At 34.7% G+C, this 14,947-nt stretch overlaps 1 protein-coding gene across 2 annotated transcripts in view; it reads left to right on the top strand.

Annotated features, from left to right (window-relative positions):
• The first annotated feature begins 4,954 nt into the window (after positions 1 to 4,954).
• The window catches only part of LOC132230436 (T-cell receptor-associated transmembrane adapter 1), a 38,165-nt gene continuing 28,172 nt past the window's right edge, over positions 4,955 to 14,947 (top strand). For both annotated transcript variants that reach the window (XM_059687890.1, XM_059687889.1), the window contains exon 1: positions 4,955 to 5,181. In XM_059687890.1, coding sequence (XP_059543873.1) covers positions 5,175 to 5,181 — 7 coding nt within the window. In that variant the 5' untranslated portion in view covers positions 4,955 to 5,174. The remainder of the gene's footprint in view (positions 5,182 to 14,947) is intronic.

Raw genomic sequence — 14,947 nt, 5'->3', positions numbered from 1 at the left:
CAATTAAGTCTGTTTAATGGTGTTGTTCAAGGCTTCTATATTATTACTCATTTTCTCTCAAGTTCTATCAATTACTGAGTCAGAAGTAGCTAAATCTTCAACAATGGCTGTTGTATTTTCTATTTCTCCTTAAATTGTGTTGGTTTTTGTTTCATTTGTTTTGGGATTCTATTGTTATAAGCTTATATATTTATAATGTTTATATGTTTCTGATGTATTAACCCTTTTATCATTATGAAATATTATCTACAAAATCATCACTAGTAATATTTTTTGCCTTGAGGTCTATTTCATCCCTGATTAATATAGCCACTCTCTGTTATGGTTACTATATGCATGCATTTTTGTCCCATCTATTTACCCTCACTCATTTGTATCTCTGAATTTTAAGTATTTCTTTTGTAGATAGATGATAAGATCTTGGTGGTTTTTTAAAATTTATTCTACCTCTGATTTTTGAGTGCAGTTTTCAGCTTATTCACATTTGATGTAATGATTAATATAATTGGACTTATATCTGCCATTTTGCTATGTGTTTTCTACATATCTCATTTATTTTTTTGTTCCTCTATTCCCTATTACTGTCTTTATGCTAAATGAAAACTTTTTGGATACCATTTTAATTCCCCTATTGATTATCTAACTGTATTCTTTGAGGGTTTTTTTTATTTGTTACTCTAGGGATTAAAATATTCATCTTTAACTTTAAAAATTCACTTAAAGTTAGCACTGTCTTAATTTTAGTAAAATACATATAAATATATTATAATATCACTAAAGCTCCATTTCATCTCTTCCCATTCATTTGTGTTATCCTCATATATAAAAAGCTCCATCTCTATTATAAAACTAATAATAATATGTTAGAATTATGATGTTAAGGAATCTCCTGACTTTAAAGAAATTTAGAAAGAGAAAAATTATACATATACACACATAGTCTTTTTATTTACTCAAATATTTCTGATGACATCCATTTCTTCCTGTGCATCTGAGTTAGTATCTTGTGTAATTTCCTTCAGCTTAAAGGTTTACTTTGTGTGTGTTTTTTCCTGTAAGTCAAGTCTGCAGTGAATTCTATAATTTTTTTGTTTATCTAGGAATGTCTTTGTTTTGATTTTTTTAAAAGGATAATTTCATGCCCTAGCTGGTTTGGCTCAGTGGACAGAATGTTGGCCTGTAGACTGAAGGGTCCTAAGTTCGATTCCAGTCAAGGGCACGTGCCTGGGTTGCGAGCTCCATCCCCAGGAAGGGGAGTGCAGGAGGGAGCCAATCAATGATTCTCATTATTGATGTTTCTATCTCTCTTTCCCTCTTTCTTCCTCTCTGAAATCAATAAAAATATAAAAAATAAATAAGTAAATAAATAAATAAATAAAAATTAGAAAAAGTAAACTATAAAGTCAAAGTCCCAGGTAATCTCTTGCTAAAAACTACTTATTCTTTATAATTTGGATCGTCTTGTATGAAGAAAAGAAGAAAAATATATATGAGTGTTTGTATAATATATATATACACAAAGAGATATATATAAATAAATACCCTATCATGATAAAGATTAATTACCCAAATAATAGTTACCATAAAAAAGAGAATTAAAAACTGGGACTTTTTTTTATACTCTATGACCCATTTTTTTCTGAATGTGGAAGCTTTGACTGGCAGCTGCCATTCTGATATTTAAAATTTTTTTTGGCAACAAAAACTCAATTTTGTTGGCCTTAAAATTCTCATTTCTTGACAGGTGCCCATCAAAACTACATACTTTCTCCCCAAATTTCCTACAATATTTCTAACTGTCAGGATAGTTCTGCTTAGTCTAGCTATCTTATAAACTTCATTTTGATAACCCATCTCATTAAAAAGTACTACAGAAGCCTCATGTTTATTTATCATTTGAATGCTCATGAAGCTATTATTCAAATCTCTGAATTCACTCGCTCATGTATTTCATAACAGGCATATATCCATGGACTTTTTTTACATTCTGATAATGTCTCTATTTGTTCAGCCATCTATATTTAATGAAAAGCTATCACTTTTTCCCCCAGCAAATTTCAAACACCGGTGGAGCTATCTAATACAAAAACATGAACTTTCGGTGTGACCTTGGATAATCTTGCTCTATCTCCTGATTATATAAATCTATGGAATGGGGGACATTATAATATAGATCACTTTTCAAAAATATCATCATAATTGGAAACTGTGAAGTAGTTAAAATTTATCAGCTTAAGTTTTACTGTTTTGAAGATGACAATCATGGATCATGTTCATTAACTCATTTAAGCCATTAAAATGTGTACCACAGATCGCCTGGTTGACCTGAAGAGGGAGAGTACACCCTTTCACTGTCTTTGCCTGTCACTCCTGCCCTCGCCTTCCCCAGATTTCCACAGTTGAGGCAGAGAAGCTCTTAGGCAGCTTCAGGCACTGTCCCAACTTGTGGGTTTAGTTTGACTCTCTCTCCTTTTGGGCTGTCTTGAGAGGTGCATCTACCTCCTGGGCTAACCACAGAATTCCTGCACTTTTACCCGAATCATTCTTACTGAGTCTGACCGTCTCTGCAGCCAAAGCCAACTATTGAACACCCTTATTGTTTCTGATTTGTGCTTTATGGAACAGCTTGGATGGGGTATCCTTGTTCCTTCTTTTTTCATCCTCTGCATTGTCCTTGTTCTAACAGGGGGATGCCTGCACCTACATTTCCAGTTCTGAGACCACTTCTTTCTCCCATGCATGTTCTCGGTGTGTCCCAGTTGATCCAAATGGGCATCGACCTTGCCCATGTTCCAAAGTCCTGTTTTGGTAATCTATGCAGTTCCCTTTCAAGCCTGAGGCTCCTATTCTCCTTGCCAGTTATCCTATTTCAGGACCAAAGCTCAACCCCTCAAGGCTGTCCCACAGCTGGGCTCTCTCCTCTTAAGAGATGTCTCAGGTGTTCAAAACTACCTGAAGTCTGGGCTTCAGCTTTCCAGCAGTCTCTACTCCTGTGTTCTACCCAACTGTTGAATAGATCCTCCGATTCTTTGTTGTCCTTTGGTCCCTACAGGAACCTGAGACTTCTGTTCCCTTGAGCTTTTGGTCTGTGGGCATCCAGGCCTGCTTCGCACGCCCTGCTAGTGGATGGCAGCTGAACAATAAGTTCTCTGGTCAAGTAGGTTTAGAAAAAGCCTATTTAAATGGTTATTCTGTTTTCTTTTTTGGTAGGACTCATCAAGCCTTTAATATGCTTGCATTCACAAAGGTGAAAGTAACAGGTTTTCTGAATATATTTGTTGAAGGAACATTAGTTTTCCAAGTTTCTTAAAGGCCTAGTGTTATATAGAACATATTTTTGAACATGCTTTAAAAAATAATATTAGATGAGAAAGTCTCCATGGTCTGTTTCAGTTTTACAGATTCTGATTAAATGAATAACAAGAAATGTTTTTGGAGAAGGTGAGTGAAGTAGCAAAATCTGTTAGTGTTTAGGCAACTCTGTCCAAAGAGTAAGAAAGCCCTGCATTTTGGTTACCAGGGAGTTGTTTTCTGTAATGAAGCAAGGAGGAAGCAGAAGACTAACATTCCTTTATCTGTCCAGTCATTGTGAGAATATTTATTGAGAACTACAATGTGCCAGGCATCAGTCTAGAGCAGTGATGGCGAACCTTTTGAGCGCGGCGTGTCAGCATTTTGAAAAACCCTAACTTAACTCTGGTGCTGTGTCACATATAGAAATTTTTTTGATATTTGCAACCATAGTAAAACAAAGATTTATATTTTTGATATTTATTTTATATATTTAAATGCCATTTAACAAAGAAAAATCAACCAAAAAAATGAGTTCGCATGTCACCTCTGACACGCGTGTCATAGGTTCGCTATCACTGGTCTAGAGGCTGGAATTTTAATGATGGATAAGATCAGTACCCTCCCTGCCCTCAATAATCTTAGAAAAATCAGCCAGAGTAAAATATCCTGCCAGCCACCTAATATCTTTGCACTGAGCCTATGCATCAAGTCTCAGCTTAAAATTTCCATTTTTAAAGTTTAAGTACATCTCTTTTTATGATAAACTGGATTCAGGTTTGTCATTCTTCTATCATTAAAGAAATTGGTGGACTACCTAAGCAAATATGCATAGGCACGGGCAGAAGATATACATACACAGAAGGGTATAGAAACCATATACGTACATAGATACCACTGAGGCAACCTTTATCTGACTGATGCTAAAAATAAAATGTTGCTATTGATGTATATATGAGTTTCTTCAGAGCGTTGTTCAGAACACCTGCATTAAAACAACCAGGGGGTGCTTGTGAAAACGCAAGTGCCTGGGCTCCACTCCACATACTCTGATTTAGAGGGTCTCAGGAATATGCATATTAAATTTGGACCACATAACATACTTATGCTCACTTACATTTACACACTTCTGATCATTGAGACTCTGGCGTGGGGATTAAGAACTGGAGCTTGTTGCCAAGTGGGCCTAAGTTGTCAGAGGGAGTCACAGTGGCTGGGGTGACTGGCAGGACAGAAGGCAGGCACTCGTTCACCTACCTAGTGGAATAATGTAGAGAATAATGGCATAAGTAGTGTTCAAACGTGTTAATTCCCTCTCTTCTGTCATGCCTCAAAAAACAAACAAACAGACAACAACAACAAAAAAAACACGTACACACACACAACCGGTGGCTTAGCACACCTGGGGGCTGTTTCCTCCTCAGTGTAGTACATTTTATTTTATTTTCATGTAAACTCATTAGTGAAGAGATCCCTGTATTCTTTCTAGAAAGGCTGGAGATCCCTCTTAATCTAATTTAAAACTTGATTTCATTGTTTAGTTTTAAATGAGGTTTCGGTATTGATAAAAATTTAAATACCACAGTAGGGAGCATCGTGGGATTTTCTCACGTTACACAAAAACTTAAGAGCCTACCAGTTTCAGATCAAAAGCCTAAAAGCCTCAGACACCACATTTCCTGTTTGTAACTGAACAGAGTACACACCAAAAATGTTAAGAAACAAATGAGAGAAAAAACTGAGGTAGAGAAAAAGACACATTTCACTGCCACACTTCTTTGACATAACAAAGCAACGTTACTTGGAAACAAAGGTTTGTGGGAGCATTTTTAATCCATGCGTTTACCTTATGGCTGCATAAGGATTTCTCTGAAAAAAGAAGCATGTCAGGTAAGTGGCATTTTTAATTATTTTGTTCCATTCTTATGCCTAAAATTTCACTTAATAATTTCTGAGTCTCCAGCAAGTGCACTTAGGATTTGGAAAATAAATTAGTTTACACATTCTTTCTTTTCTTTTTTTTAAAAAATATTTTTTTATTGATTTCAGAGAGGAAGGGAGAGGGAGAGAGAGATAGAAACATCAATGCTGAGAGAGAATCATTGATCAGCTGCCTCCTACATGCCCCCCTAATAGGGATAGAGCTGGCAACCCAGGCATGTGCCCTTGACTGGAAGAGAGCCCGGGACCCTTCAGTCCAAAGGCTGATGCTCTATCCACTGAGCCAAATGGGCTAGGGCAAGTTTACACATTATTTCTTAAAAGCGAAATAACCTTTAGTATAATTAGAACATATTTTTAAATCTACTAATGAATATAAGTCACTATTACTCTTAAAAAAAATTTGGAAGTGTTTTAAATATAAAGCTAGTTGTAGCTGGGTTTTTAAAAATAATTATGACACTTAAAGGACTCATTATTTTAAAAGAAACTTTCATTGACCACTACACTTTCTTCTTCAGTTTAGTTCAGTTATAAAGTAGGTTAGAAGTAACCACATTCTAATTCTTTGTAGCTTAGAATCTATATTAACTCCCCAGAAATCAATCCAATTGTTAACATTAAGAGAGATGATAATTTTGTAAAGGCCAGTGTAAATTCCATCACTTGTGGAATGAAGTTGAATTCACATTGATTAGCTGTGTCTCTTCCATGTGGGTGGTTCATCCCTCTTTTATTATTTTATTTGCTTTCTATTTCTTTAGTAAAAAATTCTTCATGATAGGAGAAAATATGCATATTTATTAAGGGTGAGAACTGTGAAATATATATATGAAAGAAATTTACATAGTTCCCATTTCCTTAAAAAAGAACCTGAAGATAGTGCATTGTATTTCCTTCCAATTTTTATTTCTTTACATTCTACATGGTTTGCTTTTCATAACTGAAATAATAATGTACACAAAATCATAATCCAGCTCTTTTCACAAACATTATACCATAATTATTTCCCTTTTTATAATAATTTCTGCTTGATTATTTTACATGAATGCACAAAATAACATCTATTGGGTTAATTATACTTTACTTAGTTACTTGCTTATTATTGGACATTTATGTTGTATCCATTTTTTATATTTTTTAAATGACAAAAAGATGAGCATCTTTATAGCTTTTTCTATATTTAGGATTATCTTTTGGGGCAACATTTCTAGAACTGGGATTACTGAGTAAGAGGTTATGAACATTTTATGTCCCATTTTTACCAGATTGCTTTTCCAAGAGTGATGCCAAGTCACTCTCCTCCTAGCAGTGCTTCCCCTTAATAGGATGATTTAATTAAAAACTCTTTACTAATAAAAAGCATAACATGCAACCCATTGTTTAACATACATTACTTTGATTATAATGAGGTTGAACATTTTGCATGGGTTTTTAAATTGTTTATAACTCCACCATTTGTAAATTGTCTGATCACATCTTTTGCTTAATTTCTGTGCATATAGTACCTTTAATGTTAATTTGTATGAGCTATTTATAACAATATCATATCTGATAATTTCTGTGAATTTGTTTCCAGTGTTTTGTTTGCTGGATTTTAAAATCAATTGATTGGATTAGGTACACAAGGGTGTGTAAACTGACATACAGTTTTCATGCCTTTCATCTTCTCCAGGGTTCACAGATGATCAAAGAACAAAAAAAATTGTCCTGGTTTTGCTAGTGTCCTGCAAGAAATGAATGCAGCAATTCTATAAACAGTTGCCATGAGCTAATGGTGATAGGGAGTTGGGGGAGGCCAAAGCCAGTGAATATGACATTCAGCTATTTCCAGTATTAACTAGTGGTAATTTTATAAGGGATAGGGTACAATTTCCTCCATAGCACTTTGAAATTTAGATTTTACCTTTGGTGTAAGGCAGAAACTCCTCCATTAAGACCTACAATTTCACAGAAGAGACAAAAAAATAAACTATTCATCATAAAAGTTCATAGATCTTAAAACAAACAAAAAGAAAACCTTAATGTGAAATAAGATGACAATCAGATGATAATATTTTTTACATTGAGATAGGTAAAGTAAAAAAAGAAAATCTTTGAACACAACAAAAAAATGAAATTTCTAGTAAATTAAAACATGTATGAAAATAAAAACCCAAATTTTCCCTTTATCTCCTACCTACATGCCTTGTAGTCACTGCATCAATATATGTGCTGGTATAATAATTTTTACTGTGTCTCTGCATTCAAACAAAATCAATATTAGCTGAGTCAACCCCTTTGGGCTATCATTAATATAGTTCAAACAATGATTCACAATGTAGTTACATTGCTGTTTTCTATAAAAGAATTTTCATGGTATTTGTTCAATTTTCTTTTCCCATAAGCCTCAGTTATCTTTTTGAAAACAATGAAAGCCTTTCTTTTAGAAACTAGGTAGGTAGGAATGACTTATGACTCATCTTTTAAATTCAGATCTTCTTTAAAATAAAAGTAAGTTAAACAACATGTTTCATTATTTAATTTCGGTAGTTTGGCAATGATGTTAAGGAAAATCAATCCAAGAAAAATTGTCACTTAGAGGTCACAGCTGAGAAATAAAATGTCTACAAATTGCTAGTTAATAATAAATATTATCGATCAGTTTCCAGGCATTTTTAATTTCATTTAATTTTCTCAGCCTCCTAAATTAAAAAGAAGAGAGAAAAAATTAACAAACCTACTTAAGACAGTAAAGAAATATAGTAGTTTCATTTTGCTGAATGAAAGTTTCCACACACCCATGCCAACCTCAGAGGGTCTTACCAAGGTGCTTTTCCAATAGGAAATGATAAGTACATAAGATGGAGAGCTAAATACATGAAGAGAGATTCATCTACAGCAGGGACTTGGGCATTACTGCATTCCGAATAGGATTTCTAAAGTTTATCAATCCCAATTAAGTTTCATTATAAAAGTGACTATTGTCTTAAAATCTGCCCTCCTCCTCACTCTCATATGTATGCTTTCCTTGATTCTATTTAGTAAGAATTGCTTAAGAGCACCCATGATGTACTAAAAGGAGGGAACCTGGATGATACAGAGATGGGGATCTGAACTCCTGTTTTTATCAGTGACTTAGGGAGTGAGGGTCAGTGATTTGCAGAAAGTCACACAACTAGTGATTGCGCTCGCTCGTTCACTTTCTCCGGGCTGTTTGAAACAGACATTCCAAATGAGCTATATGAATATTGGCCTCTCTTCTGTGGCCTCTCTCAGACATACACCATTCACTTCTCAAATAGTCCTTTGTTTACAATAGACATTTAAGGTAGACAGCTTTTAAAATTTGCATTGAAGACATTATCTCATTCACCTGAAAGCCTAGGGCTGGATTTGAGAATCCATCCCAGTGCTACTGTCTATCACTCTCATGCCTCTTAGTGACGGGGTAATGGGGATGGACAATGGTGGGAGGCCTCTGTGGATAGTGACAACGTGCTACATTCAAAGAGTCATGAAGGTGCCTAGTGCAGCACCAAACCATCTGCACAGTAAGAAAAACTCATGGGTAGAATCTATGGGAATTGTTAAATCAGAACTTTTTCTTTGATCTTTCTGGGGTGCTTAAATAAATATAGACATTCACGGAATGCAAGGAAGAGATAGTCACTGCTCTGACAGAGTTTATAAACCAGGGAGAGAAACCATCAAGAGAAGCCATAACCTAAATACTAGAAGCTCATACACTTATCTCAGTATAGAACCCCTGAAGGAGAAACAATTAAGGCATTATATTTATTGCTTTTCTGTTGGTACTTGTTTAAGTAAAGGCTTCTGTATGAATCAAACCTGCAAAGCAGAAGGCATTATATTTGCTTAGCTGAGCTTCCTTCCAGAGCACATGTAATTGAGAATTTTAAATATAGTGCCTGCCAAGTACTATTGGCTTAAGGGAATCAGAGGTCTTATAATTAAACCTCTCTCTCTCTTAGCCTCTGGCTGTTGAAAGCTAGATAGAAACTTAAATCATGGTTTTCCTAGTTGTCATTGCCTTTGGCTTTTTAACAGTGTTAATAGCTCAACTCAAATTATATGGGAGTTCTTTTTAGATTGTTAAAAGCTATACAAATGAAAGTAATTATAGTTAATGAATATGATACTAAAGATTGCATTTGTTGGGCAAGAATTTTTGAGCACTTTGTGCATTCAATATTATAAGATGGACTGTCTCTACTGAATAGATACCCACATGTATTGAAAATATTCATACTCTATATGGAAAATAACTGGGTAAGGGAGGGATGAAGTGGTGTGTGTGTGTGTGTGTGTGTGTGTGTGTGTGTGAACATTTATACAAATCTTGCCATTTAAGTTGAAAATCTTCACCATTTAGCTACTCAAAATCTTCTCATCTGCACGTTTTTGTTTTGTTTTTCAAAATAGGGGTATTTATTGTTGGCAATCAAAGATTATGAAACACATTAAGAATATCATGAAATGCAAAGCTTCTAAACGAAAATCTTCCTATGTAAAACTCAAATTACATTACAAAAGGGAAAAAAAATAAGAGGTCATTAGGAATATAGACTCCTAACATCAAAGGAAAACTGGAGGCCATGCTAAACCATATTCTCAACGTATAAGAAAGATATTTTTTTCTGTTTTCATAGTTGGAGGGTGTTCATTTAACAAGTAAAAATAAACATAGTATGTCCTTAAGGTAAAAGTTGAAAAGAAGAGAATGAAAGCACACTTCATTTTATGCTTCTTAAAACTATTAGGTAGTCTGTGAGATTATTTCTGCTCACCCTACCTCTTATGTTATTAACATTCTAATTTTATGCAAGCATATATAGGGTGGGGCAAAAAGTAAGTTTACAGTTGTTCATATGGAAAATAATATAGTGATTAATAAACAGTAATGCAATAATAAACTCTGTGTTTCAGTTAATTACAACTGTAAACCTACTTTTGCCCAACCCTGTATTTCCTAGGGTTGCAGTTGGGCTTATATAATTTACCTCAACTAGTGGTTTTTTTCTAAGTGTCTTTCCCAGAGATTATACTGACTCTACTGGTAATCAAAGTCCCCAATGATTTTTAGAGCATAAAATAAAATATTTTATTTATAGTGGTGACTGCCCCCATCAATCTAGTCGGATAGCTAGCTGTTAGCACCAACTTTCTTATATCATGCTTCCTGGGAAAAACAAATTAATTCTTTGTAGGTTTTTTTGGTAAATACAAATTCAAGGCAGAGAGAATTAGGATTTGTTGATAACTTTCAGCAAAGCCACAATGCCTTAATGAGTTACTCTTTTCTCACAAGTTCTATTTCCCAGCTTCTGGAAGGCCGGTCCTTTCTCAATAGCATGGAAGACAAATGTAAAAGAATGTTCAACTTGTTTTTCTTGGGTTGTGGATATTTCTAGACCTTAATACTTGATCAGAACCTGTCTGTAGGTCCTGGTCATTACATTACCCTTCTTTTACTCCACCTTTCATTTATTTGGTCAGTTGACACAGGTTTAGTGAGTACCTACTTTGTGCTGAGTAGGTTGCAAAAATGATTGCAGGAGTCTTGCTAGGCATAAGATAATAATAAAAAGAACAACAGCTAATATTTGTTGAACATTAAATATTAGTGAAACACACTACTCTCCTAATCTCATTATATATCTTAATTCACTTAATCTCCATAATAATAGGTACAAGGGAGAAATGAGGCATGAAAATGAAGAAAAATATGATAGTCTTTCTGCCCTTTGGGAAGTTAAGAGACTACTGGGGAGCTTTATGTATATATATATATATATATATATATATATATATATATAATTGATTATGCTAATATGTAGTCAATTGAATTGCAGAGGGATACAATAGGATGTCATTTGGTGAGGAACAAGAAGCTTCAAAGGAGTGAATGCTGCAAAGAGAAGGTAGTCTTGAGGAATAGGACTAGGAATTCAGATTGGTAGGGGAAAGGTATTTCAGGCAAAGGGACAAGTAAACAGAGACATAAAGACACAAAATGGTACGTATGATATCTATTAACAATTGCAAATGCTTTGGAATGATTGGAGCATGGTGTATCATTGGGTGGTATAGAAGATAAGTCCGAAAAGATACAAGAAACCTAAAATAACATTCTGAAGAAATAATTTATGATAAGAAAGAAAAGAGTAATATCCTCTATTTTTAGGGCAGAAATAGGAACAGGCACCTTCTTTTGAAGGATCTATGTCATTGACTCCGGAAAGAAAACAAAGAGCCAACTTTCTTCAGAAATCACAGAGGAGGGGAGTATATGAAGACAGTGTGTGGAAGGATAGAGCTAGGTTCTGAGTGGTAGTTGATGTAGTGTGGGTTAACCAAAGAGCCATAAACAAAACTTCAGGGCCAACTGAACTAATAGGAAAGAGGGCAGACTGACCTGAGAATGGTCTATTTAGTATTGTGTTTTAAAACCTTGGATATCAAGATACCAAAATTCTTTAAGCTGTGTACATCCTTTGATCCAGCAATTCATCTTCAAGAATTTTTACCAAAAAACAAACAAACAAAAAAACAAACTAAGGTGAGCCCTAGCCAGTGTTGCTCAGCGGATAGAGTGTTAGCCTGGGGATTGAGGGGTCCCGGGTTCGATTCCAGTCAAGGGCACCACGTACCTCGGTTGTGGGCTCCTCCTCAACCCTAGTCTGGGCCCTGGTTGAGGCTCCTGTGGGAGGCAATCAATCAATGTGTTTCTCTCACATCTACATTTCTCTCTGTCTTTCTTTCTCTTCCACTCTCTAAAAAAAACAAAAAACCAAAAAACCACAAAAAAACAAACAAAAAACAATGGAAAAATATCCTTGGGTGAGGATTAAAAAAAAAAAAAAACTAAGGTAAGTATATAGTTTTAGCTGAAGATATTTATCACAACACTGCTTATATAACTAAAAATTAGAGGCAACTTAAATAACTTTTCACAAGGGATTAGTTAAATAAATTATGGAAAACCCATACAATGGAATATAGGGCAGCGAAGTAAATGGAAGCATATATTGTTTATAGGAAAAGAAGCACACTATGAAACTATTGGGGGTAAAGTAGGTAATAGTAGAGTCAGCATAATTGAAACCCAAGCCTTCACCTGTAAAAATTTCTGCACAGAGAATAAGTTTGGCAGTATACTAACCAAGGTGTTCACAGTGATTGTCTCTCGATAAGATTTTGGTTAATACTTATCCTTTTGTTTTTGCTTATCTGAGTTTACTAATTGTTTTTTAACATTGAATATGGATGATGTGTATAATGTGTCTGGCTTCTTTGTAACAATTAAAGCATATTTATTTAAATCTCACCAAATACCTGTGGAGAGTGAATGAATACAGTCTATTTTGGCTGCCTGAGTAACCTGAAATGGTCATTGTGTTATATTGCAATAGAAAACATAGAGTGTGCCCTCAGATTCCTTTAAAATGTGAAAGAATTTAGAATGGACCTAGACTGTGGGTCTTTAAATGATATGTGCAAGAAGAAAAGTATTTAATGATAAAAACAATTAATTTAATCATAGAAGTCAGAAATTAATATTTCTGTAAAATTTCTGTATTGTGACAGCAAAGAGGGAAACTGAGATCCATCTGGCAAGTGAGACAGCTTGCTGGTCCCATTTTCCACAATTATGTTAAATCATTATGGTTATTATCAATGAGGGGTGGGGGTCAGTCTGTCCCTGAAAGTGTGCTTTAAAAGTTCCCTTTTACACAGCAATTCTATTCTCAGGGACCTCTTTTACAAATAACCCACATAAGCACAAACTATCTGTACAATGACGTTTCTTGCATTTTGTTTATAGGAGAAAAACATTTAAAACATCAGAGCATCCATCTTAGAGAAAGGGTAGATGAATTAAATACTGTGGAATTCTACGTAGCTACTAAAAATTAACATACTAGCTTGGTAAAAATCCCCATGTTTTTATAAAAAAGGTCAATTAGTATAATATTAGTGTTCCATTTATAGAGGACCTTGGGTGTTATTTTATATATTAGTATTGCTGGAATTTTAAATATTTACACTCAGCAGGCACTTGCATTTTAAAAAAAATATGTAATTAAATGTAAATATCAAATAAGTAATTCTAGGAATATATGCAGTATCATGAAGGAGAATTATTAGTATATTTCAAATAGTTAATAAATATTATATTGTAGAATTCTCATGAATATTTATAAGATTATGTTCTTGTTGAATAAATTAATCCCCTCCAAACTTTAATGTTTTTAACCAAATTAATTAGTAAGTCTACTGCAGAAGACTTCCAGTCTTCTCTATTTTCTTATACCAGTGGTCGGCAAACTCATTAGTCAACAGAGCCAAATATCAACAGCACAACGATTGAAATTTCTTTTGAGAGCCAAATTTTTTAAACTTAAACTATATAGGTAGGTACATTGTTATTAACTTAATTAGTACTCCTAAGCTGGCCTTTGCTAAAAACGTCCTCAGTCTGATTGAGGTATGTTCGCTGAGGTCGACCCCTTCCAACTCTCCCATCCACACTCATCTTGTGTACTTGTTTCAGAGAGACGAGTGTGGATGAGAGAGTTGGAAGGGGTTGACCTCAGGGAATGCACCTCAAAACAATGTACCTCCCCTGCGCTGCGTATCCAGTCCCCAACCGACCAACCCGACACTCCCCACTTCTTCTAACGCCACCTCTTCAAAATAGACTCGCCCAGGCCGAAAACCGACTTCTGCGCATGGGCCACATGGTATTTTGTGGAAGAGCCACACTCAAGGGGCCAAAGATCCACATGTGGCTTGCGAGCTGCGGTTTGCCTACCACTGTCTTATACTCTCTGAAATATAAAAATTATCTTAAAGAAAACCACACATTTTCCTACCATTATCAGTTACCTTTTCCTATGAATTAATTAATTCTTAAAAGAGTTTTATAAATCATATACTAGATGTTTGGCACTGCAGAGTAGAAGGCAGAAATTGTCCTATTCTTTGTGGAACTTACAGTACTTTGAACATCTAACTAACATGGTGCAAAACTAAAGAGGCAATAAAAACCACCAGGATTTGCTGTTGTTATAAGAGCCACAGACTAGTTCAAACAAAAGCAATGCATATTATAATAAATGATATGCAAATTATATGCATATATGTATATGTGCACCTATATCATAAATTCACATGTATTTTATATATTTAATCATCTATATGTTTATGTTCATTTAAAAAATAAATGATGCCAATAAATAAAGTCAACTAAAATACATAGGACCACTGAGGGCAGTTTAAGAACCATGGTAATGTCCAAAAATATTCAAAGAAAACAATCAGCAATTCAAATGTCAAATTTGAGATAATGATAATAGAGCAGCACAAAAAACATTTGGGTTTAGGCATTGTCAGTTGGATGATATAAAGACAGACTAGGGAAGCAAAATGAATTTCCCTCCTACTGAGGGTTTCTCGTTCTGTTTATTGTGTCTAACATCAGTGTTTGGATTTCTTTGAAAGGGCCTAAGATGGTTGCTTATTCTGGGTAGTCACAGAGAGTTGGGACTGGAAGGAACATAATCCCTGTTGTAGCTATTTACACATTGCATTTCCAATTATGTGTTTATACATCCATGCCCTCAGCTCCCTACCCCCAACTAAATAGAGATTTCCTTGAGGGCAAGATGATGTTTTCTTTATTTTTTATTCCCTAATATCGGGCATAGTT

This window comes from Myotis daubentonii, chromosome 3, assembly GCF_963259705.1.
Source record: "Myotis daubentonii chromosome 3, mMyoDau2.1, whole genome shotgun sequence".
NCBI lineage: Eukaryota > Metazoa > Chordata > Mammalia > Chiroptera > Vespertilionidae > Myotis > Myotis daubentonii.
The sequence above is the reverse complement of the archived record's forward strand: the minus strand, read 5'-3'. Positions and strand labels throughout refer to the sequence as shown.